Source organism: Trichosurus vulpecula, chromosome 6 (genome assembly GCF_011100635.1).
Source record: "Trichosurus vulpecula isolate mTriVul1 chromosome 6, mTriVul1.pri, whole genome shotgun sequence".
Lineage (NCBI taxonomy): Eukaryota > Metazoa > Chordata > Mammalia > Diprotodontia > Phalangeridae > Trichosurus > Trichosurus vulpecula.
In genome coordinates this window covers 55,069,586-55,097,406 of record NC_050578.1, presented here as the reverse complement: position 1 = coordinate 55,097,406, position 27,821 = coordinate 55,069,586, and the positions used below count along the sequence as shown (strand labels likewise).

At 38.7% G+C, this 27,821-nt stretch overlaps 2 protein-coding genes across 3 annotated transcripts in view; both read right to left on the bottom strand.

Annotated features, from left to right (window-relative positions):
• LOC118854410 (sodium/hydrogen exchanger 9B2-like) overlaps nucleotides 1-5,823 on the bottom strand; it is a 38,615-nt gene extending 32,792 nt beyond the window's left edge. The window contains exon 1 of the mRNA XM_036764773.1: nucleotides 5,414-5,823. Within this exon, the coding sequence (XP_036620668.1) occupies nucleotides 5,414-5,448 (35 nt within the window). The 5' untranslated portion in view covers nucleotides 5,449-5,823. The remainder of the gene's footprint in view (nucleotides 1-5,413) is intronic.
• Nucleotides 5,824-12,245: 6,422 nt separating this feature from the next.
• BDH2 (3-hydroxybutyrate dehydrogenase 2) overlaps nucleotides 12,246-27,821 on the bottom strand; it is a 45,163-nt gene continuing 29,587 nt past the window's right edge. For both annotated transcript variants that reach the window (XM_036762253.1, XM_036762252.1), the window contains 3 exons: nucleotides 18,144-18,202; nucleotides 17,753-17,845; nucleotides 12,246-12,609 (listed from right to left, as the gene is read on the bottom strand). In XM_036762253.1, the coding sequence (XP_036618148.1) occupies nucleotides 12,556-12,609; nucleotides 17,753-17,845; nucleotides 18,144-18,202 (206 nt within the window). In that variant the 3' untranslated portion in view covers nucleotides 12,246-12,555. The remainder of the gene's footprint in view (nucleotides 12,610-17,752; nucleotides 17,846-18,143; nucleotides 18,203-27,821) is intronic.

The following is a 27,821-nucleotide window of genomic DNA, read 5'->3' as shown; positions in this document are numbered from 1 at the left end:
AAGCGCCAGACCTGGAGTCAGAAAGACCTCAGTTCAAATGTGGCCCCAGGCACTTACTAGTTGTGTGACCCTGGGCAAGTCACTTAACCCTGTTTGCCTCAGTTTCCTCATCTGGAGAATGAAGAGAAGAAAAGGGCAAACGCTTCAGTATCTTTGCCAAGAAAATCCCAAATGGGGCTAAATAGAGTTGGACATGACTGAAATGACTGAACAACAACTACAAGGATACCACACAGTTTACAAAATGCTCTCTTCACAACCGTGTTAGGCAGGTAGTGTGCAGGCTAGTAATCAATGAACTTATTGTCTCTGACCAGTGTCCACATTTCTATCCTTCATAACAGCAGGATATTTTAAGGATAGAAAGACATCCTTGAGTGTGTGTGTGAGTGATGGCACTCCATTGAATCCGACTCCAAGAATCTGAGCGCTGGTCAGAGATCCCAGCTGTTATCAGTGGATAGCACATGTACATATGTATATATGTATATGTGTGTGTATGTATGTATACACACACACACACACACATATATATATATGTATCACATATGCACATATACATCATCTATAGATGGGGGCTTGAATCTCAGAGTGTCTCTGTTCTCTTTTTTGGGTTCCCTTCCTTGAGTAGTTGCAAACCATATCAGTAATCAGTCATCCCCAGCACTGAGTCCCTTTTCAGATAGACGATGAGTTCTTGAGGGAAAAATCTCAATCAGAGCAAGCTGCTAGAATTTTTCAAATCAATGAATGTTATCCTGATAGCATAAAGTAACCCACAGAGAGGAGAGGCTAGTGGTCCTGGTAAAGTCCTTTGCTGAGAAGGACGTTAAAGAGAATTTCCAGGTAAGATGTTAGGGGCCATAGGCCATAGGGTCATGAACTGAAATGCTCCACCCCACAGGCACCCCATTAGCTGTGTGATTATTGGCAAATCACAACATAAGGAGACTCAGTTTCCTCATTGTTAAATAGGTTCAATACAAGGAAAATGCTTTGAAACTTAAAAAAAAAACCACCTTATTTTCAGTATAATTGTGAATCAATCTCTCGGAGAAGTTGGATTACTCAAACACTATTCCCCACAACATGTTGGTCTTCTCTACAAATATGGAGTCCACTTTCTTTATCCATATTGCTACAGTAGTAAGGGAAGAGAATGAAAAGTGGATGCAAGAACTCAAAAGCATAGGGCTACTAAATAATTTATTATAGAGGAGCCACTCTACAGACACTGTCATTATCCCAAAGCAGCTGGCAATTAAGCATCTTTTTTTTTTAAAGTCTCCTAAAGAGAAAGAAAGACTCCTTGCCTTCTCATGTAAACTCTGGCTTAATTCCCACCTCAAGAAAGGAACCCTCCCAAAAGAAAGATAGGCAGAAATCAAACCACCTTCACAATCTCTCTTTAAGGAGAAGTTCCCTAAATGGCCATTACCTTATCTGAAATGGTTAGGCAGTACCAAGTTCAAACAATGGCTATTCTGGTTTGTAAACGAAAAGGGTGGTTCTGTTGAAACAGGTAAAACTTCAGCAAAGGTAGGAAAAGGAATTTACAATTAGGTCCAAAGTACCACCATCCCTGCACCTCCCCATTTTAAGCACATTTTAATTGAATGTAAAAGACAACATTTTCCCTCTTTCAAATAAACAAACAAATAAACACTGTACTTCTTAAAAAAGGACTAATGATTAGAATAGCTAGCATTTATATGGAGCTTTAAGGTGTGCAAAGAGTTTTGAATGTGAATATATGTGAATCACATGAATCTATGCCACTAAACAATCCTAGTAGTTAGGTACAGTGAATAGCATTATTCCTATTTTACAAGGAAGCAAACAGATTCAGAAAGGTCAGGATTCCTCATCTTTCCAATCTTACATGTGACCTCTTATGAAACCTCACCTGATCTCTGGCAGTTCAGATCTTTCTTTCATGAACCTTAATTAGCATTTTCTCAGCACCTCTCTTGGGTTCATGTTGTGTTATATAGATCTCTAAAACAGAGGCTATTTTTTAAATAAAGAGGTGGAGAGAAGGACCTTTTAAGTTTTTCTTTATTTTTTAATTTTAATTTTCAAGTTCTTTTTCTCCCTCCAGCCCATCCCCCACCCATTGTAAAGGCAAGCAACTTTTAAGTTTTTCTTCAAGAACAAACATGATTATGACCTGTTACATACAAATTACTTATCTGTGTCTTACCCATACTGTTAAAATCTTACTCAAATGATGCCTCCCCACTGAGACTTCTCTGATCTCCCACCTCACCCTCCCAACAACACATAGCATTTGCATCTCTGCCTGTTGCTGGACCTCCCAAACTGGATGTTCCAAAGACATTTTAAATTCAACAACTAAACCCCTTATATTTCTCCCAAAACCCTCCAGGTGGCGGACAATGCTTGAACCTCACTCTCTTCAGAATTGGTTCAAAGAAGGAAGAATATGTATACACATACTCAGTTGGGTATAACTTTATCTTATGCAATATGGAAGTAGGAGAGGAAGGAGATAAGATATGGCAGGGTGGGGAATGATAAAAGAGAGAGAAGTTTAAGAGAGGTAATGGTCCAGAAGCAAACCGGACTTTTGAGGAGGCTAAGACAAAAAAAAAAAAAAGAGAAGGATAAACAGACGAAAACAGGATAGAGGGAAATACATAGCAATCATAACTCTAACTGTGAATAGGAATGGGGATGAGCTAACCCCTTAAAATACAAGTGGATAGCAGAATGAATTAGAAGCCAGAATCCAACAACATGTTGTTTACAAGAGACATTTAATACAGAAAGATACACACAGTTAAAATAAAGAACTGGAGCAAATTCTATCATTCTTCAGCTGAAGTAAAAAAAAAAAAAGGCAGGGGTAGCAATCATGATCTCAGACAAAGCCAAGGCAAAAATAGACCTGATTAAAAGGGATAATCAGGGAAACTACATTGTGCTAAAAGGTACCATAGATAATGAAGTAATATAAAAAAAGTTACAGCAAGTTTCTCTGATAAAGGCCTTATTTTTCAAATGTGTAGGGAACTAAATCAAATTTATAAAAATAAGAGCCATTCCCCAATTGATAGTCAAAGGATATGAATAGGTAGTTTTCAGAAGGAGAAATCAAAGCTATCTACAGTCATATAAAAAATGCTCTAAATCGCTATTGATTAGAGAAATGCAAATTAAAACAAACTTGAGGTACCATCTCACACCTATCAGAAATGACAAATACTGGAGGGTATGAGGAAAAACAGGTACACTAATGTTGGTGGAATTGTGAACTGGTCCAACCACTCTGGAGAACAATTTGGAACTATGCTCAAAGGGTTATAAAACTGTGCATATCCTTTGACCCAGCAATACCATTACCAGGTCTGTACCCCAAAGAGAGCAGAGGGAAAAAAAAGGAAAAGGACCTATATGTACAAAAATAGTGATAGCAGCTCTTTCTGTGCTGGCAAAGAATTGGAAATTGAGGGGATGCCCATCAATTGGGAAACGGCTGAACAAGTTGTAGCATATGACTGTGATGGAAAACTATTTATGCCAAAAGAAATGACGAGAGGAGTGGTTTCAGAAAAAAAACCTATATGAAGTGAAGCACAGTGAGGTGAGAACTGGTAGATCATTGTGCACAGGAACAGCAATGTTCTAATGATGGTCAACTGTGACAGACATGGCTAGGGTCAAGTTAGGTGGCATAGTGGATAGATGACCAGCCCCGGAGTCAGGAGGACCTTAGTTCAAATCTAGCCTCAGACACTTGACACTTAACTAGCTGTGTGACCCTGGGCAAGTCACTTAACTCTAATTGCCTCATGCCCCACCAAAAAATAAAAAAAAAGACTTGGATATTCTGATCAATACAATGATCTAAGAAAATTTCACAGGACTTATGATGAAAAAAAAATGTTATCTACCTCCAGAGAAAGAACTGGTGAACTCTGTGTGCTTCCTCTCTCCCCCCAAACCCCGCCCCCTGAATATGTCTAATATAGAAATATCTTTTGCATGATTTCACATGTATAATTAATTGATATTATGCTTGCCTTCTCAGTAGGTAGGGGAAGAGTGGAAGAGAGGGAATTTGGAACTCAAAATTTTAAAAGAATGCCTAACATAAATTATTTTATTTTATTTATTTTAAGAATGAAGATAGCAAAATCCTCCCCTCTTCTGACTTTACTATTTACTGTTGGGGGTTCCATTATTCTTCCATCCATTCAGTCTCTGAAACCTGTGTCGTCTTTTCTTGACTCCTCATTATCTCTTATCCCTGCATATCTAATCTACTGCCAAGGCCTGTAGATTTCACTTTTGACAAATCTTGACCATCCCCCCTTCTCTCCTCTAATACCCTGGTCCAGGGCCTCATCATCTCTGCTTGGACTGTTGAACTAACGCTGCCTCAAGCCTCTCCCCACTCCAGGCTACCCACTACTGAGCTGCCAAATTGATCTACCTAAAACACTGGGCTGACCACATCAGAGTCCTATTTGATAAAATCCAGTGGCTCCCTACTACCTTCAGGATCAAATATAAAATCTCTGTTAACCATTTAAAGTCCTAAATAACCATCCTCTTTCTACTTTTCTGTTTTTCTTATACCTTAATCCCCTGCACAGACTCTGGGATTCACTGATACTGGCCTTTTTTGCTGTTCTTTTTACAAGACACCTTCTCTCCCAACGCCACACATTGTCATGGCTGTCCCCTATGCCTGGAACAAACTCCCTCCTCATGGCTCCCTTCAAGTCTCAGCCAAAAATCCCACCTTCTGCAAGAAGCTTTTCCTGATCCCCTTAATGCTTCCCTGTAAGATTATCTCCAAGTTACCTCGTATAGATCTTGACCGTACACAGTCGTTTACATGTTGTGCCCTCAGTTAGACTGTGAGCTTCTCAAGGGCAAGAACTCTTAGGCCTGATTTCGTGTTCCCAGGGCTTCTCACAGTGCCTGACCCACAGGAGGCCTTGATAAACGTCTGCTGACTTGACTACATCCACCGCTACCCGACCCTACTGCTTAGCACAAAGCCTGGTGACTGTCTTCTTCCCTCTGGTTTCCAGGAAGGAGGTGCCACTTACTAAGTACTTGTTGATCGGTTATTGACTGGAGAGCCGAAGCTCTCCGGGATTCCTCCGCTTCTCCCCAAGGCCTCCTCCCGGCTTCCCACCCCCACCAGGCTTGTGGGGACCAAATCTCCCTGCAACACCCAGGGCCTCTGCATCCCTTCAGAGTAATTAAAGACAAAACATGTGCAAACCACCCACTGGGCTCACGCCAAGGAAGACCACCCTGTTGCGCATCACTCAAAGCTCAAGCCATCAGTTCCATAAAGTCAAAACCACAGGTTGCTTTCCAGAGCCCAGCCTAGTGCCTTAGGTGTTCAAAAACCAAAAGGAATAATACTTACATTGTTCTCTCCCAGATAGGCATCATTAAACCCATGGTAAATGGTCACTTTGGAAATGAGGGGAAAAGAACACTTTTTTTAAAGGGAAGAGAAGGGTAGAGACTGGCCGTCACCAGCACTCTTTCTCGTGGCCCAAACAATGGCTGGCATCCACGGGGCTGCTTCCATCCTGTTGCATCCTGGCCAGCATCTCCCTTTTTTTCCCAGCTGCTAACAAAGTGCCAGTCGCTCGGTGACCACAGCTGGCTTCCCCGGGAAGAGCTGCCTCGCCACCTCTCCCAGTCCTCTGATCTGGGTGTCCCGAGGGCAGATATTATTCCTACAGATTGATTCCACAGCTACTGGGGCACCAAACCTGCTCCACCAGGCATCCCAAAGAGGGGGGCGGGGTGGAGCCCTGGCGGAGAAGAGCAGGATGGAGGGAGGAGGAGCCTTGGAGTACGTCAGGCAGTGACGGCGAGGAGGCTGCTAGAGTTCCGCAGACTCTGTCCAGGGGACTGCTGCTCAAAGAGGCAGCCCCGGCCTCAGCAATAATGATGCCCTTGCCCACTTTGCAAGGCAAGCTATTCCTTCTCTGGTACCCAAATGAGGGAGGGACTGGGTGCGGTTGGCTAGTCCTGAGGAGCTTCAGTCTGTGGGCCGGCCCCGGGGATATGTCTTTGTGCTGCTGGTGGCGGTTAGAGCCCTGGTGTGCAAGCAAGCTTATGAGCATACCCTGGGCCTGGCTCAGGGGGCTGGCTCACTAGGTCCCCAGGCAGCGGGGTGGAGTGCGCAGAGGGCCCGGTTTGGAGTCAGGCGACTGCAGTTCGAATCTCCCCTCCCTCCTGCTGTATGACTTGGAGCAAGTCAGTGGGCCCAGTTTCCTCATCTGTAAAATGGACGCGGCATCCATGACACCGATCCACACAAAGCGTGTCTCTCTAATTAGGGTACCGGTGTGGGTCAAATCAGCACCGGGTGAGTTGGGCCTAGAATCCAGAATGCCTTGTAGTAGTAGGATTTTTCAATGAGTACCCAAATTTACTGGTGGATTGAAGAATCCCAAATCTTCTGTCCCTTTATAGGCATCCACCTTTCTTCATCACATCTCAATCTGATTTTAATTTGCAACTTGAACTCTCCATCTTGCCAAGAGTTTAAGGCTCTTTTTCATTCAACCCCCCATTTCCTTGGCCCCCTCAAAAACATGAGCCCTTTCTTGATCGCCCCTCCCCCCCAGTGCCTTCGAATTACTTAGTATTTACTTTATGTATAGATTTTGTATTTTCTCAATTATTTATAGGTTACTCCTCCCAGGCAAAGACTACCCTAAGGTCCAGCATGGGAAGGCTCTTAATCAATTGACAAACTGACCAAGTGACCCAAGATGAGTGATTTTACCTCCCAGTGCCCTGGGGCAGCTCTTGGATAACAGATCTCTCTCCTTTGGGAGAGGGAGAGAATTTCTTACTCAAAGCTCCCTTTACACAGATGAAACCATAGGTGTGGTTAAAAACAACAACACCACAAAAATCTTTGAAGACTACTTTGAATCCTTTTATTTTTAATCCAAAATTATGTCTGAAGTTACGTCCAATGATCAAAGTCTTCTTAATGAGTCTCGTGGAGTTTTTTCTGCCTTCTGTGATTGAGCCTCAGCAACTATAATGTTTACAACCTGCTTGAAATGCTCAGATTAGATCTAAAGAAATCTGGTCATTTGTTGGGTCTGCACCAAGTAGTGGTAAGAGAGTTAGCGGGCTTTGTTCGAAGCCAGAAAGAGCTGGGGTCAAGGTCTACCTCTGACAGGGACTGGCTGTGTGACCTTGGGCAGTTACAACCTCCCGGTGCTCTAGGCAACTCTCTAAGCCAGGCTGTAACATACAGATAAAGTGCTAAGAGAGCAATTTACTAACTTTCAAGAGTTTTCTAATATGAAATCTTAAGTCCCATAAATATTCCAGTGGTTGAGAATTCTTTCATTATTTTGTGGACAGGAACTCATGTTATTTACAATCCAAGAAATCCTTCAAATAAACCATCCTTTTCCTTACCTTGATGCCACTCATCTAATATGTTACAAATATATTTTGTGCCTAAACTTCCTTCTTTCAGTTACTAACAAATAACTTTTAAAAAATTCAAATTTACTTTCAGGTCCACATTCTCTTCCTTCTACCTCCTCTCTCCTCTGTTTAAGAAAGAAAAAAGATGCCAAAAATCCCTATTACAAACATATACATATAACCAAGCAAAACAAAATCCTCAAGATGGCCATGACCAACAGAAAAAGAAAAAGTCTCAACCTGTTCACTGAGTCACCTCTCTTTGGAGATGAGTGGCATGTTTCCACCTGAGTCCAGGGGAACGTGGCTCATCCTTGTGTTGATCTGAGTTCCTAAATCTTTCAGAATTGTTTGTCTTTACAATATTAACACATAACCTTTTTACGTATTCTTTTTTGTTTTTGTTAAGCATTCTATTTGTTTTATCAGCCAAGATCCATCCTCCCCATCAAAGAAGAACACAAGTAAAACAAAACCCATCACACACATGTATAAATCAATCAAATTTCCTCATTGGCCATGTCCAAAAAACTATTTGCCTCCTACATTCTGAGTTCTTCCACTCTCTTTCAGGAAGTAGATAGCACGTTTCATCATTAGTTCTTTGGAATCCCAGTCAGTCATTACTAGCATATAACTTCTTGAAATATTTTTAGATTTTCTAAATGATTCCTTTCTACCAGATGTATATGGCAGATGGTATTGTAATGACCTCATTTTTTTTTTTTTGGAGGGGAGAGGCAAGGCAATTGGGGTTAAGTGACTTGCCCAAGGTCACACAGCTAGTGTCAAGTGTCTGAGAGTGGATTGGAACTCAGATCCTCCTGAATCCAGGGCCAGTGCTCTATTCACTATGACACCTAGCTACCCCTAGTGACCTCTTTTTAGTGGAACCCTAAACACCTACTCTTAAGGTAAGGAGAGGGATCCTAAGAAATAGGAAAAAAACCTAACATTTCCAATTATTTTCATCCTGTTATTCATGACCATATATTCTCCCTGGCACCTATACATCCATGTGGTACTGCACACTTGAGTATAGACTGAGAGTTTCTGGAATTAAAATAAAAATTAGCAGCAAAACTCTCCTACAACTTAATTTCTTCACAGCTCTTTCGGTCTAGTAGGAACATGACTATGGAAATGGTCTTAGTTCTCACCTAGGCTAGGCCTGATGACTTTTCTTCCCAAATTAAACATTCTTACCTGTTTTCTCACTCTCTTAGCAGAATCAGTGGTGGTCTGGCCTGAGGAGTGTCTTTTTTGCCTCCAGTAGTTCTTCCATAAAACTTTTGCACCTCCCAAATCCTTACATGTCAAAGAAAAGAAAGCATGGACCTGAAATCCTTGCTCCTTAAGTGCCTTTGCTGCTTCTAAATAGAGAGTGAAGCTATTTCCCCTTCAGAGCTCTTTTTATCATAAATTGTACAAAAATTTCTTGGTGCCAACTTCCTCTTGCCCCTCCCCCTGCCACAGTATATTTTTCCTTTTTTCCCAGTCATGAGTTCTTCATTGATATATCCCTAGGATTATTCCATGTGACTGGAAACACATTATAATTTCACTGGATTATGCTGTACTTTGGGGGGAGGGTATAGAATGGAAACTTTTAGTAGGAGAGACAGTTAATTAGTGTTTATGGTGCATTTCAGAAATTGCCTTTCAGCTTTTTAAAAAAAAATTAATTTTTAAAAATATTTTTAAATACTATGTTTGGAATACAAATTGTTTTTTTTGTTTGTCACTTGAAATCTTATATGGATTTATAAAGAACTGGCATCATTTTAGCTTAGATCTTGCAGGGTTCACATCTCTCCACTAGTATTTATTAGCTGTGTGACAAGTTATTTTGCCTCTCTGAAGAAATCGAAGTTTCTTGATGATAACTACAGGGGTATGAAAGGCAGCAGTGTCACTTGTCCACCCCTCCGTCTGTGTAGAATCCTAGAATTTGGGAATAGGAGGCACCTGAGATGTCCAGCCTTTTTATTTTAAAGGTGCAGAAAATGAGGTTAATACTTATCCAAGATCATGTGAGATAGTGGCAAAGCCAAAACTTAAGTCCTAGTGTTTGATCACAGAACTAGAGCTGAAAGAGACTCAAAAAGCATACAGTTCAACCCCCTCATTTTACAGATGAGGAAACTGAGGCCAGGGAGGTCAGGCGATTTGTCCAGCGTTACAGAGGTAGTATGTGACAGAGGCAGGTTTTAAACCCAGGTCCTCTGAGTACAGAGCCAGCAGTCTTTCCATCTCAAGCTATTATTTATTTATTATATAATATAAAGTGTTATAATATTATATTGTTAATGTTATCAATATATTAATATATACACATAAACATATATTGATATGTTATTAATGTGTTAATAATATAAAAGTGTTGTTATATTAATACATATAAATAATATATTTTATTTATTTACTACTCATTGCTAGTAATAGCACAAGATTCATAGATATGCATTATTTCATTTGATCTCCACAACAACCTTGTAAGGTAGATGTTTTTATCTATCCCCTCTCCTTCTCTGTTTCTCGGGAAGCTTAGACTCAGAGAGATTAATTGCATTGGCCAGGGTTACTCAGCCAATTAAAGTGGGATTCCACTATTTCATACTGCTGGTAGTGCAGCGGATAGAACACCAGTTTCAGTCAATCAATCGACTGATATTTATTAAATGCTCACTATATGCCAGGCACTGTGCCAAGCACTGGCAATACAATAAGAGGCAAAAGTCAGTCCCTGCCTTCAAGGAGCTTAAAATCTAATGGGGGAAGACCTGAGTTCATATCCTACCTCAGATACTTACTAGTTATGTGATCCTGAGGAAGTCACAAATAGTGCTTCAGTTTCCTCAGTTGTAAAATGGACATTATAATAGTACCTCCCAGGATTGTTGTGAGGATAACATTGGATGATATTGGTAAACAGCTCCTCATACCTTAAAGTGGCACATAAATGCTAGTTATTATCGTTATTATTCCACCCTGCTCAAGGTCGAGGGTTTACCTCGGGACTTAACTGATCATTTAGTTGAACTCCTTTGTTTTGTTAATGAAAAATTTGAACCCAGAGAGTTTCAGTAAATTGTCACAGCTGGTAAGTAGCAAGGCAGGTTCAGCTGTTTGAACTTTAAATCCAGTGTACTTTTCCAAGATACTGTCTTTTTTCTAAGATACCTTCAGAGACATTGTGGTGACATATCCTGCCCTGACCTGCCCTGAGGAGTCAGTCACAAATAGTGAATATTGAGTAAACCCATTTATTCAAGAAAAAGAGCAAATAGAAATCAGATGTTCTTATTGCTTTCGGAGTTGTTTGTTTTTCCAGTGTTGTTGTTATTGTATAAACTGTGTTCTAGGTTGGTTTGGCTTATTTCATTCTTCATCAGTTTAGACAAGTCTAAAATTGTTCATTTTTGTAACACTGAGGTAACAGTATAAATTGTCCTGAATCTGCTCACTTCACTTGGCATCCATTCTTACAAGTCTAAAATCATATGCAGCACAAGGTTATCCTTCAGGGCACTGCCCAAGGTGGGTGTTACATTATTCAGAGAGCAAGAACTGAACTTTCCCAAGTCCCTGTCCTGAAGCGGAACAGAGAGGAAAGTGTTTAATTTCTTTGTACTTTGCAAACCTAGAAGGAGAAAGATTCTGCTAAAGGGGTGGTAGAAAGGTGAAGGCTCAATGGAATCAGCCTTTAGTCTGTTCATGCATGCATATGGTGCCACTTCAACATATACATTATATATGACCATGTATGTTATCTACGATAAATAAATTGTGATTTTTCTTTACCATGTATTGATCTATGAATTTGTCGTAATGTATATGCTTCTAATTTCTGTACTAGGTAGTGCTTACCTCCATGTAGTCAATGATCTTGGGTTAATGTGCCTATAACTCTGTAACATACAAATTAAGGAATATTTGATGCACATATACAAACTATACTTGTGCACCTGGTGTGATTTGCAAATTTTTACTGTGGAGAAAGTAAAGGAAGGGTCTTTGCCCCTGTAGCTTGAATATAGGACAAAGATACCTCCCCATGAATCCCTTCCAAAGTGCCTCCCAAAGGCTTTTTGAAGGTTCAAGATAATTTGCCTGGCCCTGAACACTAGATGTCAGGGGAATGACTAGAGGTAAAAGGAATTTACTATCCCCAAACTAATCAGGAAGGAGGGATGGGGTAGTTCCTGTTGAGAAGGGGTAATTAAATTCAGAAAAGGGTCTTGTCAGTCACATGAAGGAGGTCTTTCATGGGCTATTAAGATGTGCTGTGTGCTGGATTTACCAAAGACCTAAAAATGTGGTGATTATAATAACACTCTCAGAGAAGAACAGCAGATATAGCCTCCAGCAAATGGTAGCTCTCAAGGCAGAGAGGCATCTCAGCTATGAAGGGGGCCTAAGCAGCAATGTCAGGTGTAATAATCATATGAGCATGACTCTGGAAGTGTGAAGAGTAATGGGAAATTGTCTCCTAATGTATATAGGGAGGTAAAGAATGATTCTATTTGATTTCTCCTTGCTAACTTTGCTGTTGTGTCCTCATTAAACGCGTTTCTCTTTGGTATTTGTTTCTTGCCTGATTTGTTGGTAGAGAACTCACTGGCTGGGGACCAGTGTGTACCTGCACATCTATGATAACCTAAAATTCCCTACACTGTTGCTGGCATCACAAGGGCTTCCAAAATCATGCAGGATAATGAATATATTAATTCCACTTCGGGCTGCTTTTACTTGAAATTTTAAAAACAGGACACAGCTTAAAAAAACAACTGAGAACAGCATAATTTTATTCTGAGAATCTAAAAAGTTCAAGAAGCAGAAAAAGACCAGGAACATTTCAGGATTGTGTAATAGATTAGATACCATGTAATTGAATCAATATTAACTATCACTTTGATTATGTTCATATGAGGAATAAAAAATTACTAATTAAATTCATTATCATTTAGTGATGAAATTTAAATGTATGATTTTTAAACTATAAAGTGCTACATAAATTTGTTAGGTGTTTGCTATTCATGTCCAAGTTCAGGGTAACTAGGAAGGGGCTTCTCTTCCATCGTTACAATTCGGAAATCACAAGCTCCAGCCTCCATCAATGATGACTTCGTTACCAGTCATGTAGGCAGACTGCAGTGATAAAAATAGGAGAAAAGAAGGATTAAACAGATTTGTTATCTATTGTTACTCTCCCTTTCTCTCTCCTCTCTCTCTCTCTCTCCCCCTCCCTCCCTCCCTCTCTCCTTCCCGCCCTCTTTCTTTCTCTATCTAACACACACACATATCCAAAATTACTCAAAATACTTTTAGCAATTAATACCCAAGAATTAATGTTGGTAACTCAGCAAATGACTTTCTGAGTCAACCCCATGTTGATAAAGTCTCACATTTAGGTGAGCCTTGGTTTTTTGCAGATTTTTTTACTTGAAGTCACCACAACTTCCCTGAAAATTTCCTACAAGATAAAGATAAAATGCTTTCTTTTAGTTGGGAAACCCAAGCTATTTCAGAGCTAGCTGACAGCAAGCTTTTGAACCTATGTGATTTTGTACAATGATCAGGAATTCCTAAATTCTACTTGGTGCCCATAATTCTCAAAGACAGTTTATGTTTAGTTTGGTTCATGCACTCTGCCCAATGAATTAGGGGTGACAGGTTGTGTAAAAAAGGTGCAGCATTACCCATCAATTTATGAATAAAGAAATTCAGAACTGTGAGATGATCAGGGCTGATTAGAAGTGGTATAAGGAACAGTCATGGAGTCTCAAAAGTTTAAGAATTAGGCAGGTAGCCTTGGCTGCCATGGCATAGCCAATATAAAAGAGCCATCTTGGTAATGGTACCATAGCAACAGCATCATACCCCTTTAATATCAGTTGGAGTACTCTCTAGAGCATATGCTAACTTACTGACTTGTCTTGGTAATAATTCCATCCTTTAAGAACCAACAAAGGGAAATTGCATTCTGGGCTTGGCCCTTACCTACAAAAGGGAAGCAGTTGTCGGAGTAGAAATGACAGGAAGTGTTGGGGGAAGTGACCACTCCCTCCTCGAGTTTGTGGTGGAGAAGTAGAGGAAAGTGAGGTAGAGTTAGTCATGAACCTTGGATTTTGGGAGAGAAGATATCAGAGGGGTCAAAGAATGGATAGGCAAGATCCCATGAACTATAATCATATAGGAGAAATCAGGGACATTCTCAAGAAAGACATTCTGAAGACACGAAGGAAAAACAATTTTGATAAGATGTTTTTAGAGAAGATGAACAGATGCAGCTAGAAAGCATAATCAGGTAGATTTGGAAGTGGTCAAACTCATAGATATGGATATGTATATATACACACATATACACATAATACATTATATATATATCATATAAATACATAATAATTATATGTTATATAATGATAATATATAATGATATATGTGAAACACATACATTTGATCACTAATAGAGATTGTATACAATGAGAGCACACATGAGTGAACATAGGATCTGAATTTGACTCCTACCTCTAACTCTTACTACCTGTGTGACAGTGGCCAAGTCACTTAACCTCTCTTGTCTCAGTTTCCTCATCTATAAAATGAAGACGTTGGACTAGTTGGTCTGGAAAATCCCTTCTAGCTCTTGATCTATGATCCCGTGAGTCCCGATAGCCACAGTTAAGATATTAATAAGCTGGAGAGGATCCAGGAAAGCAACCAAGAAGGAGAAGTCTCTTAAATATATATCAAATAAAGATCAGTTAAGGGAACTAGAGACGTTTAGCCTAGAAAAGAGAAGACTTAGCAGGAACACAATAGGTATCCATAAGGAGTTGAATAGTTGTCATACGGAAGAGGGATTTATCTCGTTTGTGTCCAGAGGACGGGAGTAGGAGGATGGAAAGTTACAAAAAGTCTAAGGTTAAGAAATCTTCCTAATAATTGTAATTATGCAAAAGTGGAATAAGAGCTGGGGGTAGAGGCTTCTCTCTCATGGGAGATCTTTAAGCAAAAGTGATACTCTATTGGGCATGCTGCAGTGGGGATTGTTTTTTTAGGCATGAGTTGGATTTGATAGCTGTCAAGGTCCCTTCCAATCTTTAATTTCTGTGGATTTTGTAAAAAAAACCAAACAAACCCATAGCTTCATATATTTATATACAAATGTAGAAAATTTGAGGCAGGTTCTCATCAATTCAGAATTTATGATAATCAGGACACGAATGGAATGTTTTACCTTTGCTTAGCAAACTCTTCAAGGAGTACAGATGTGTTAAATGACTTTAACATATATAAAGTGCTTTGTAAACCTTACAGTGCTATATAAATGCTAGGCATTATTATCAAATGTTAGCGGAGACATTCTAATGCAAGGTGACAAATCTGAGTTCATAGATACCATTGAGACTTGAAAAGATGGTACTACTTGTGACTGTAACAGTTCTGGAAGTTTTATCTTATTCAATAGATAAGGGGAGGAGAGTAATAGAATAATTTTATATTGAGAATACATGTATACACACATGTATATGTACATGTGCATATATGTGTATTTTAAGTACGTACAATAACTCATCCTAGGTTCACAAAGCACTATCTCATAAGCATCTTCATCTGAAAATACATGGGTTGCACTTCCTTCCCGTCTCTAAACCTAGGATCCTGTAAGATGACCACTTTCTTGTCTTCAACCCTTAATTTCACTTTGGGGGAAAAAGCAAAGGTCAATGAGGTAAAACTGCTTTTATGATTAAAGAAGTATGATTTAAAATGTGAATATTAGTTATTTGTATGTACATGGATCTTTTAAGGCTCCTGAGAATGTGTGAAAAGGTTGACATCTTAAATTTACACTTAACTTACTTTATTAGTTTGCACTCAAAGAGTTTGCTAAGTAATAGTAAGATATTCCATTTATATCATAATTATCATAAATTCTGAATTAATGTGAACCAGTCTCAAAGCCAGGAAGATTGGGTTCAAATGCCAACTCTTACACATTGTGGCTATATGACCCTGGGTAAATCACTTAACTTTTCAGTGTGCCAAGCAAGTCTCTAAGATCATGAGTTGCAGAGAAAGTGCTTACTTGCATTGGTAGAGGGAGATATCTCATCTGGAAGTTCTCAATAACAACAAAATCAGTCCCTATCCCTATATGAATAGGCTCCTTAGCTTAAAATAATATATGTATAATTTCTTTAAGATACATATATCAGGAGAAAGATATAAATGAAATCTAAACAAGCTAGGTTCTTTTTTTTCTACCTTCCCTCAAAGTCCTCCTGTATTGTAGATGCAATTCCACAGCTGAACAAGATCTTAGATCTATCTTAAAGGGAAGCCAGACATACTAGGAGCATCCAGCCCTCCATTCTTCATGCAGCTCCCACTGTCCTTTCTTCTTTTTTTTTTTTCAGGGGGGAAGGCAAGGCAATTGGGATGGAATTGGGGTTAAGTGACTTGCCCAAGGTCACACAGCTAGTAAGTGTGTCAAGTGTCTGAGACCACACTTGAACTCAGTTCCTCCTGACTCCGGTGCTCTACTCACTGTGCCACCTGGCTGCCCACCCCCCCGCCCCCACTGTCCTTTCTAGTAATGAATGGTATAGTAGTCAGCCATTTTGATAATCTGTGGAGAAGTGACTTTATGCTAAAGCCCTCTTCTGATGCTAGAAGCTCAAAGCAGAATGTAAATCCTGGAAGGTCATACCTATTTGGAAAGTCTTTAAGTTTGGGTTTGGTGATAGACTTGTCTAAGACCTGCCTAATTAAGGTTGGATGTGCTAGATTGTCTGTAGGGTGATCAATTTTTGTGCTCTAATGACTTACTAAGACTTTTTACTTAGTCTAAGAGGAATGGTGATTCACATCAATAGAGGGAATAACCATACCACTGAAGTCACAGGTTACTGAAGTACTGAAGAGGTAGAGGAAAACTCCAAAGTATCTATTCCATTTATAATTTTTCTAAGGAATATGATCACTCCTTTTCATACTTTAAGTTTTGGAGATAATGTAAGGATCACAGGATCATATATTTAGCTTAAACAGGACATCAGAAGCTCCCTAAATTCCCTAAATCTAACTGTTTCATTTTACAGATGACAAAATTGAGGCCTGGAGAGGTCAACAACTTGTCCAAGATCCCATACTAAGTTTCAGAATGGTGAATGTGAACCCAACTCCTCTGCCTTCAGGGTCAATGCTCTTTCTACAATGCCAGATGACCTCTTCTTTTTCACTCATATCAGTTTTAGGTCTCTCTGATAACCAAGTGGTATAAGGTAATTCCCTGCCACAAGGTGCTAATTCCACAATCCCACCCTCCCCTCCACGTCCAGTTTTCCTTTTGCATATCTAGCTCTTTGACCATTGAGTTAGCCTGATAGCTGATGATGATGTGTTCTCTGATCACTTAACAATAAAAGATATAATCCAGAGAGGGAAAGAATCTTTTAGAGTCTTATAAGATTCTTTTCTTCTTCCTAGTTCCATACCACTTAAAAAATGAATACCGGTTATTAAGGAAAATTTGGACAGGAAGTCAATATAGAGTGGAAGAAAAATATTAGTAGTCATTTCCACACATGATGACACACTGGTTGGAATTCATGAAAACTGAATGGTGGAATTTTCCTAAACAAACCACTCTCTATACTCTCTCCCAACCCCCCACCCCCACCCCAAGCTATAAATTTTATGAGCCAAAAACATCCCTTGGGCATAATTAAAATGGTTCTCTCAAACTGGCTAAACCCAAAGTCCTCATCATAGAGGAGGTTGACTGTTACGGCTTACATAATTATGTAATTTTTGTTATTTGTCATGGGAGGCAGCTTGGTGGTGCGGTGGTTAGAGCACTGGAGGATAGGAGTCAGCAAGATATGAATCCAAGTCCTGCCTTGGATATTTTCTAACTGTGTGGCCCTGGACCAGTTGCTTAAACTTTCTGAGTCTCAGTTTCTTCATTTGCAAAATGAGTGAGTGTAGACTTGATGGCCTCTAAGATCCTTCCCAGCTCTAAATCTAGAACACTGTATGATGACTACTTTATTGTTTTCAATGCTTAATGTCACTTTGTGAAAAGTGAAGGGCAGTGATGAAGAAGTAAAGGGCTGGATCAAATCGATGAGTTCACTGGCTTTTCCCTGAACAAATTATATTGGGACTTGGCCTTCTGGAGTATACGGTAACATGAAGTTTGCAAGTTCCCTAAAAATATCATTTTTGGTGGGCAGATTGTCAGAGATGTGGGACCCATTCCCCAGGAGGAAGAAGCACTCACTTCATCAGAGGCCAAATACACACACAATAGGGCCACTTCTTCTGCAGTTGCGAATCTTCCTGTCCTCTGTCTCTTCAAGAAATCATCCATCGCCTGTGGACACAGATCATTTGTAGGAATGATCAACATCACCAACCAAAACATGTACATGGAACTTTGTACTATGTCAAAGGCAAGTCTAGTAAAAGGAACCTATACATAGGCTCATGGCAGTGATTAATGATGCATGACACAGAAAAGCATCCTTAACCCTTGGCTCCATTACACTTTTTATGCCAAGCCACTAAACTGGATTATTCAGCCACTGCTAAGAAGAGCAGCAGAGATTCAGAAGAGGGCTAGATTTTGCCAAGATGTACAAAACAAAAATTACTGAGAAAAGCACAATTACCTTTTTGGGGTCTGCGCTGGCCTGGATTCTGTCATTCAGAGAAGGCGTATCAACAGTTCCTGAAAGAAGGTGAAAGATTCAGCTGAGCTTTCAATTGGGACACTGACAGACTATTGGCCAACACAACTTCAGTATCTTTGTTATCCATTTACAGCTCCAAAGTCCTTTTCCATTGGTGAGGATAAGTTCCTTTATGTGGCCTAGTGGAGAGGAGGCTGAACAGAGGTTCAGGCTCAACTCCCCCTTAATATATCTGTTTTAGCAAGGAACACCTTAATATTTTTTGAGGCTAGAAGGGGGAGGGCTAAACACGGGGAATATCCAAAAGTGAGACTTCAAAGGAAAGGTTGCATGTGGGAAATAAGAAACAGAGGTCTGTGAGCTAGAGATGTTTATGTCAGTTGGAGTCAGGAACTTTACTTTTTACCAAAAGTCTTTTGCCTTGACAGGGGGTGGAATCTCTTCTTGTGGACCTCACTTGGCTGTGATGCATACAGCTTCTATCAGGTTCTTTCCCACTTTCAGTTCCAAGGCGTCATTTAGCTCCTGGAGCAGCCGTAGAGGTGGTGACCTCAGATCTGGAGGGTGAAACATTCTTTACCCAGTAGCTCCTTTTTAAACGTGGGGGGCTATCAGAGGTGGTGGGAAATCTCAGAGGATGGGGCTGTGGGTTGGACCTCTCTTCTTGTGGAAATTTTCCTTCCCTGTCTGAAGGTCTCTTCCAGGGCAGGCATATACATGTACTTTAGAGCTCTGATGTTCAAGGTACTGATCGCTGGCGTCTTCCAGGATTATGATGGGGAGGACAGATTACTAATTCGTGTCCCCCATGCAGGAACTGCTGTAGCTCCAGCTCTAAATCAAGTCACCTCTAAGCCCAGTCATTCTCTAGGCCCAAATCTTTGACTCTTTCTGCCAAACAGTATGTTAAATATCCATTTAGCCCACATCTATCACTTTTGCAAAAATAGCATGAAAGATGTAGGGATCTCGTTGGGGACAGATATCAAAAATATTCATTCTCAGCAAACAATGACCATGGCTCAACACAGGGCATCCAACCTAGGAGGTAGTGAGGGGTCCATAAGAATCATGTGGGGATCTATAGGGGCTTACCTGGGATATTTTTTAAATTGAGTCAGCCTGATTAGAGTTTTGGGTCAAAATAAGATTATTTAGTCTACCACTGCAAGGATCCATAGAATATTTTGAATTTCCTTTCTTTTTTTTTTTTGATAAGCTGTAATTTTACATCAAAATTTCCTAATGAAACTCTTATAATCCCGACTAGTTGATTAAATGATGTTATAGCGCTGTGTCTGAAATTTTGCTGGTTACTTCTGAAGTGACATTATAAAACTGTGTGAAACTGTCCCTGGACACCGTACATAGCAATCTGGTTATTGTAGAACTGATGCTTATACATAGGAAGCAAACGTCATAAAGGACATATTGGTTTCAGACCTATTGACTGGAAGGTTTACTTTGCAAGGCTCTACACCATGCACTGGACATTTCAAAGAAGTATAAAGTACAGGATAATATAGACAATGAAGTAATACTAAGCAGCTGAAGGAAAACAAGTACATTAACACACTGTTGGTAGAACTGTGAATTATTCCAGCTATTCTGGAAAGAAATTTGGGGTTTACATGTAATTAAGAAAAATAAAGAAAAATATTTTAAGGAAAAAGAAAGAAATTTGGAACTATGCCCCAAAAGTTACTACACTACGATCCAGCAATCTACCACTAGTAGGCCTAGACAGCAAAGAGATGAAAGAAAAAAGAAAAGGGCCCGTATGCACAAAAATATTTATAGCAACTCTTTCTGTGGTGGCAAAGAACTGGAAACTAAGGGGGTGGCCATCAATTGGGGAATGGCTGAACAAATTATGATAAAGGAGTGGATAGAATATTACTGAGAAAGGAATGTTTAGGCAGAGAAATCTAGAAAGATTTTAATGAACTGATGCAGAGTGAAGTGAGCAAAACCAGGTGAACAATTTATACTATAACAACAACATTACAAAATAAAAAAAAAAACATTGTCAGACTTTTAGGACTTTGTTTTAAAAAACAAAAACCTGAACTTAATAGAAGATTTGACATACAAGAGCCAAGAGAAACATAAGGTATATACCAAAGATGGATCCTAAGGGATTCGATAAGGATAGACCATTTACCTTTTATGTATGTAAAATGTAAAACATATGTCTAAGTGACCTGAGTGTGATATGACTTTAAAAAGCAAAACCATTTAGAAACAGCTAAAAAGAGTAATTATTTTATACAAATGAGGTGCAAGAGGAAGAATCGACACAGAGGAAGTAGATGTGGGAGGAGGGCTGGCAGTTCTGGGAATTGGATTGGGAATGAATTTAAGATTTAACAATACATATATATCTAAAAGAGTATAAAAGTCTTCTAAATTCAGAAGAAATAAAATGGTAAGGTGATAGGGAGGGGGAGAGGATAAAGAAGGGATCTTTAGAGGGGATACTGAGGGAATAGGTTACAGGGGGTTATAGAAGAGTGTTTAGATTTATGGGAATAGGAGGATGGGGAGGGATTATTCCCAGGGGGGAGGGGCAGGCTAAGTAATAGGAGGGCAAGTAAAGTAGAAGAGCCAGGAGGAATAGGAAATAAGAGCTACAAACATAAAAACAAAGATCAGGAGTAGAATTTGTTAGGGAAAATAAATGTATATATATGTTATATATATACACATATGTATATATCTATATCTATCTGTGAATATAATCATACTAAATTGTAGCATTGAAGGGGGGCAACTAAAGGGGAAAAAAGATCAAAGTAAAAAGTGCACAGCAGAGAACTAAAGAAAACTTACAAAGAAGCAAAGAAAAGATGGACAGCTCTCAATTCAACCTGTATTTATCACACAGGTTTTCTTGAAGTGAAAATTTCTTGCTATATATTTTGAATCCTCTTTTTTGTTCTGCTATGCATGTGACATGCTTTTTTTTCTTTTGTTACTTTGTATTTAAGTTTTAATATTTATGTTTTTGATTTTTTCCTTTTCTTTATTCGGTATTTGTATTCTGGTGTCTGAGTCTAAAAGAAAAAAAGAAATAATTTTGAAAGACTTAAAATCAGTGCAATGATCAACCCTGATTCCAGAGGACCAGTGTAAAAAAATGCCACTGACCTCCCGACAGAAAGGTAAAGGACTAAATATGTAGGAGACACATACTTTTGGGCCAATATGAGAATTTGTTTCTTGACTCTGTGTACTTGTTATAGGATTTTGATGAGGTTTTTTTTTTTTTCAGTGAGGAAAGAAAGTAATTAAATACTTGAGAGCTGAAAAAAAAATTGATTTAGAAAACTGGGCAAAAGACCTGTTCTCATTGAAGCCATACAGACTGCCTCTTTTTGTGACTGCTTCCTTTTCTAGACATTCTCCAAGTACTCTTTTCATAATTAATAGGTATTAGAATTTTGTCCAGAATCAAAGTCAAGTTCACTGGCCTACAGTTTTCAATTCCACCTCCTTCTCTTTTTTTAAGAGTTAAGAAGTTTTCTCTTCTCTGCTCCTACAGCCCTGTCTCCCATTCTCCATGTTTTTTTTTTTTAAATAAGATCAGTGACAATGGCTCAGCCACGACATTCATTAATTCAGGGGTTCTTAACTTGATATGCATAGATTTCAGGGGAGCGCAGAACAATGACACCTCTATTTCCACTAACCTCTAATTAAAATTTAGCATTTCCTTCAATTATAATTTTAAAAATCCGTTATTCTGAAAGGTGATCCATAGGCTTAACCAGACTGCGAGAGGAGTCCATGACAAAAGAAAATTTAAAAAGCCTTGCATTAATTCTTTTTGTACTGTAGGACCTAATTCATTTAACCTGGTGATAGGAATTCGTCAGGGGCAGCTGAATGATTTTTTACTATCTCCCCACCCCCTTCCCTTTGGTCTCAATTCTTTATCAGTCATTTTTGTCCTTTCCAGTACAAAGATAATTTTTCTTGGCAAGAGCAAAAAATAAATGAAATTCTCTCTTTTGTCCATTATCAGCATCCCATCTGCCCAGAGGCATCTTTCTATGCCTTTTAAAATTTCCTTCTTTTCCCCTAAGTATGTAACTAAATTATGTACATTAATTAGGGAATGTAACTAAAATATAACCAAATGTAATTAAAATTCTTATAACTAATGTAACTAAATGTAATTTAAAATGTAACTAAATAACTAAATGTAGTAACTAAAAACTCTTTTTGTTGTTTTTCTTCACATTCCTAGCCAGACTTACCTCCTTCTGAACTTCAATACACCTGACATCATTCTTATAGGACCATACCATACTTGTAGACATCCTTTCTTCCTTTTTTTTTTTTGGAGGGAGAAAGGCAGGGCAATAGGGGTTAAGTGACTTGCCCAAAGTCACACAGCTAGTAAGTATGTCAAGTGTCTGAGGCCAGATTTGAACTCAGGTCTTCCTGACTCCAGGGCTGGTGCTCTACTTACTGTGCCACCTAGCTGCCCTCTTCTTCTTTCTTAAAAACTTCTGAGCATGTGTTTTAAAAAAAATTAAGTTAACATGATTTCCCTGTCTTTTTAAGTCAGGGGTTCTTACTCTGAGACTCATAAACTTGTTCTAAAAAAATGATAACATTTAAATTTAATTGGTTTCCTTTGCATTATTAAATATTTTATTTTGCACATTGAAAAACATGACTCTGAAAAGGGGTCCATAGGCTTCAACAGACAGCCAAAGGGGTTCATGAGCCAAGAAAAGTGAAGAACTCCTAATCTCCATAACTACAATTTTTCCCCTCCTCATCAGAATTCTTTTTTTGGAGAATTTTCAAACCCTCCTGGGTTGACTTGCCGTAGAGAAATGCACTAAATAGGATCGCTTATGAATGATATGATGCATGTAAATCATGACAATTACAGAAATTAAATATTAACAGTACTATTGAGCTAGCAAAGTAGTCATATTCATTATATTGCTTCTTTTCTGTGACTCCAATAAACCTTACTCTATTGGAAGGTATACTACATGACCCCCAAATTCCTTTCAACCTCTCAAGTTTCTAGAAATCATTCCACTTCTACAAATCTAAGAAGCAGTTTCTTGCCCAAGATTTCACAATCCTTAAAAGTACTTTGTAGATTTCTTTTGGCATTATCATTTGTGCTCTCATGACTGCTCATAAGTGGGTAGTAGTCATCTAGTGGGACAAATCTTGGGGGATTCTAATACATGTTGGATACATGCTAGGGAAAGACAGCTGACCTCACTTGTTAATGTCAGGTCAATCCATAGCTGCCTCCATGTGTCCCTGCAGGGTCATCATCTCTTTCTCCTCTAATCCTTAGCTGGCGACTGCTCTCTTGGCAGCACCTTTGGATCAGGTCCACATCATCATTCCTTAGAGGACAAGCAGCTACTTACTCCAGAGAGAGTCCAGCTTTCTTCTCCCCTGGAAGAGAGACTTATCTAATACTGTGAAAAGATCAGTTCAAATTCTGCATCACAAATACTTTTTTAGCTGTGTCACCCTGGGTAAGTCAATTAACCTCTCTCAGCTTCAGTTCCCTCATCTGCAAAATTGAGCTAATAATAGCATCTACCTCACAGCAGTGCTGTGAGACTCACTGAGACAATCTACGTATGGCACTTTGCTAACCTTAAAGCATTATACAAATATTAGCTATGATCATTATTATTACTACTCCCTTTCTCTTCTGTTTCGTTCTTCTATCCTGTCATTCCCTCACAAAGGTCAGCGTTGCCTTCTCCCTCTTCGGATCTTGTTTCTGCTTTTACACTAAGGGACATAGGATATAAGGACTTTCCCCAAACCTTCTGGAACCTTCTAGGAGAGAGGCTAGCCTTCACTTTGACCACAGTAGCAGTTACTTGGCTATGACAGAAAGAAAAAACATTCCCACACCATACAGGTCTCTGTAAACTTTGCCCTGCTTCCCCCTTCTGGTAACTGGATACTCAGGCTGTTGTCAGGATTGCTAGGTGTAGAGGAGAACACTTATGTGGAAGATTTTTTTTAAGGCTTTGCCTTTCTTCCCTGCAAAACTTTACTAATTAAAACTACTCAGGAAGAAGTTGGTGTCTAAGTCAGTTAAAAAAGAAAAATTGACTGGATCATAGATCTTAAAAAAAAATTAGTTTACACTTAAAAGTTTTGAAGACTTGGTCTCATCCTAGCCAGGTGAGTGGCTTGGTCCCTTGGCAAAGAAAGTGGCTGCCACCTGCTGGAAGAGAGACTAATTGCAGAGATGGTAAAGCAGAAGGCCTAGAGAAACAGGAAAGATTATTTAAGGATCATCACCTGATGGGAATTGAAAAGAGTGGTTAGAGGTAAGCAAAGGAGGACAGAAAGAGGTGGTGCAAAGGCATTCAGGCTGGCACTGAGCTGCTACCTAAGTCACAGAGACTATGCAGGCAGGGAAGCAGCTGCTTAATGGGGGTTGGAGGGGTGGCCAGGGGAGGTAGGGGTGACAAGGAGGGGTGGGGTGGCAAGGGGGGTAGGAGTGGTAAAGGGGGGGGTAGAGGGTGGTGATGGGGGAGTGGGGGGTGGTAAGGGGAAGTGGTACAATTACTTTCTATGGACTAATACACAAGTTCCATTAACTTGTAAATAAAACCGCACCTTTCAAAAATGTAAAGGGGAAAGAGTGTGGTACCATGGAAAGAAGAACAGCTCTGGAGTCAGAGATTTGGACCTGGGTCCAAATCCTTCCTCTGATGCTTACTACCTGTTTAACCTTCAGCAAGTTACCTTTCCCAGGCTTCAGTTTCATCATCTCCAAAATTAAGGGTTGGAACTAGAGTAGGAGTTAACTTGGGAGTCATGAATTTATTTTTCAAAAGTATTTTGATAATTATTCCAATATAATTGGTCTAATTTATAATCCTGTTTTATTTTACACATTTAAAAACATTATTCTTGAGGAGGAACTCATAGGTTTCACCAGACTGAGAAAGAGATCCATAACACACAAAAAGGTTAAGAAGTCCTTAATGAAATAGTTTCTGTGGTCCCTTCCAACTCTAGAGCTATGAAACTTTGATTTTTTTTTTTGCTTTTATAAAATCAAATATTTTTTTCAAAAAAAATTTAACATTTAAGTACCATCAATAAAAAATGTAGATTAACTGAAGCATTTAGGCCACCTGCTTAAATGAATGGAATATGGCCAAATGGATATACAAACTCATTAATGTGAATATTCCTTCCATGACGCAATTAACAACCCATGGAACTCTTGTTCATGTCCTCCCAAAAGCTCATCACAAAGTGGCCATGAGAGTACAATTTATCCTGTCACTGAGAGTCTACCACATGGTCTACCTGTGGGCTCTCTCTTACTCATGCAACATAACCACCTCTGGTTTTTGATGATACATTTCTTTGATAATAATGATGTTGATAGCATTATACAGTGCTTTAACATTTACACACAGCTTTAAATATATTATTTCATTTGGTTCTAACAACAACCCTAGGAGGTAGATGTAGATATTATTATGCCCATTTCACAGGTGAAGAAACTGAGGCTGACAAGGCTTGAATACTTGCCCAAAGGCCAAACACAGATAATAAGAGTCTGAGGTGTTCTATGCACTATGCTACCTGGCTACTGCTGATATCCTTTACTCTAGTGCTTAATAAATATTTATCCACCAACCGCTTCTTCTTTGCAATTCTCTGTTTATAACGTATTGTTGCCTGCTAGCTCATACTTATTTACATTTCTTCAGAAACCACAGAGTTCCAAGTCTTACAAATATAAAATTTGTTAAAAGAATATTGGTATTTTAAAAAGTGTGCTTTTGTTAAAGCACATTAAGATTGTCGTCAAGATCAGAGGTGTCAAAATCAAATCGAAATGGGACCACTAACCACAGTTAAGGATTCCTGTAAGCAACATTTATAGTTTAAAATCTAATGCCATTTTTATTGTATTTTTATTTTATTTTGTTGACTGTTTCCCAATTATATTTTAATCTGATTCAGTTGGCTTGGGAAGCCATGTGTTTGGCACCTCTGGCAAAGATGACCTTGAGATTTTCCAGCTTGATTTCTCCTGTTCAACTCTAGGTTTAATTTATTGTCCCTTGGCAGCCTCCAACAAGAACATCTGGATAGCTCCACCATCAATACACCTGATTTCAAATCTGTCTTCAGATATTTCCTGTGTGACCAACCCAGTGTAAGTGGCTTAGCCTCTTTCAGTCTTATTTATCTGATCTATAAAATGGGGACCACAACAGCACCCACCTCACACAGTTGTTCTGGGGATGAAATAGAGCCGTATAAATGATAATTATTATGTCATGGGCCCCTTTGGTTGTCTGTTGAAGTCTATGGCCCCTTCTTAAAAGAATGTTTTTAAATGCATGAAATAAAATACATAAAATTACAAAGGAAACCAATTATATCAAAATACTTATGCACATACATACATACATATATACATATATCATATGTATTATTTATTTATATTCATATATAAATATAAAATATCATATATTATAATATTAATGTAATTATATATAATATATGCATTGTTTATGTTTACATATTATATATAATTATATATAATATATATAATTTTCACTTAATGTTCATTTTGTACCAGCAATCATAATCAAATATGAAAGTAAGAAAGATTAGTTACACATTGTAATATATGTGATATATATGATATATATTATACTATATATTAAAATAATAATATAATTATGTTAATAATATATTATATATGTATGTATAGTATATGTAAAGTTCATGGGCCCCAGATGAAAATCCCTGAATAAGAAATCTTCCACTTTCGTTAGACACTGGATCTCCTCTGTGACCATGGCAAACACCTTTGGAGAGTGTATATCTTTTTCTTTAATGCCTTGACATATGCTAGTAATCACTAGATCATCAAATAAGTTATATATTTGTTTTTATGTCTTTCAAGGAATCTTGTGTAATGTTAATATATGTACTGGAAACACCTTGTGGCAGGAAAGACTACAAGGAGACATTTTTTTTGCTTTATAGTCAACAAGCAATAAGCCACATGCACTGGGTTGGGGGGGTGGTGTGGGCAGCAGCATTTTCTGAACCTTTCAATCAATTGCATAAAGATGATAAATGGTAAAGATGAAATTTGCTGTGGAATATTAGAAGCCTTGTCTGTACCTTCAAATACCCTCATTAGGGATGTCCTCTGTGTGTAAATAAATCTCATAAACGTTTTATAGAGATGGGAAAATCAACTCATAGGACAGTATTTAATAATATTCTATTGGTAGCTTTTTTATTTTTTAAACATAGTATAAGGCCTAAGATGTTTTTCCATGCCTTTGGTATCCTTCAGATACTGTGAGAATCAATCCCTCAATACCTTCAAATGCTTTTAAAATGTCTATTCACAAATAAATAATTGAAATGCTAATTAAAATCTTATTTATTTGAGAGGTTCTCAAATAATTAAGATAATACTTCAAAAGCTGAAACACAGAAGCATAGGATTTCAATCCTGGAAAGGCTCTTAGAGCCTATCTAGTCCAGCCCATCTCCAAAAGGGCCTCCAAAGAGGCACAGACTACCTCCCAAGGCAACCCATTCCACTTTGGGATATCTCTTAATTTTTAGGAAGCCTAACTCTGCCTCATTGCC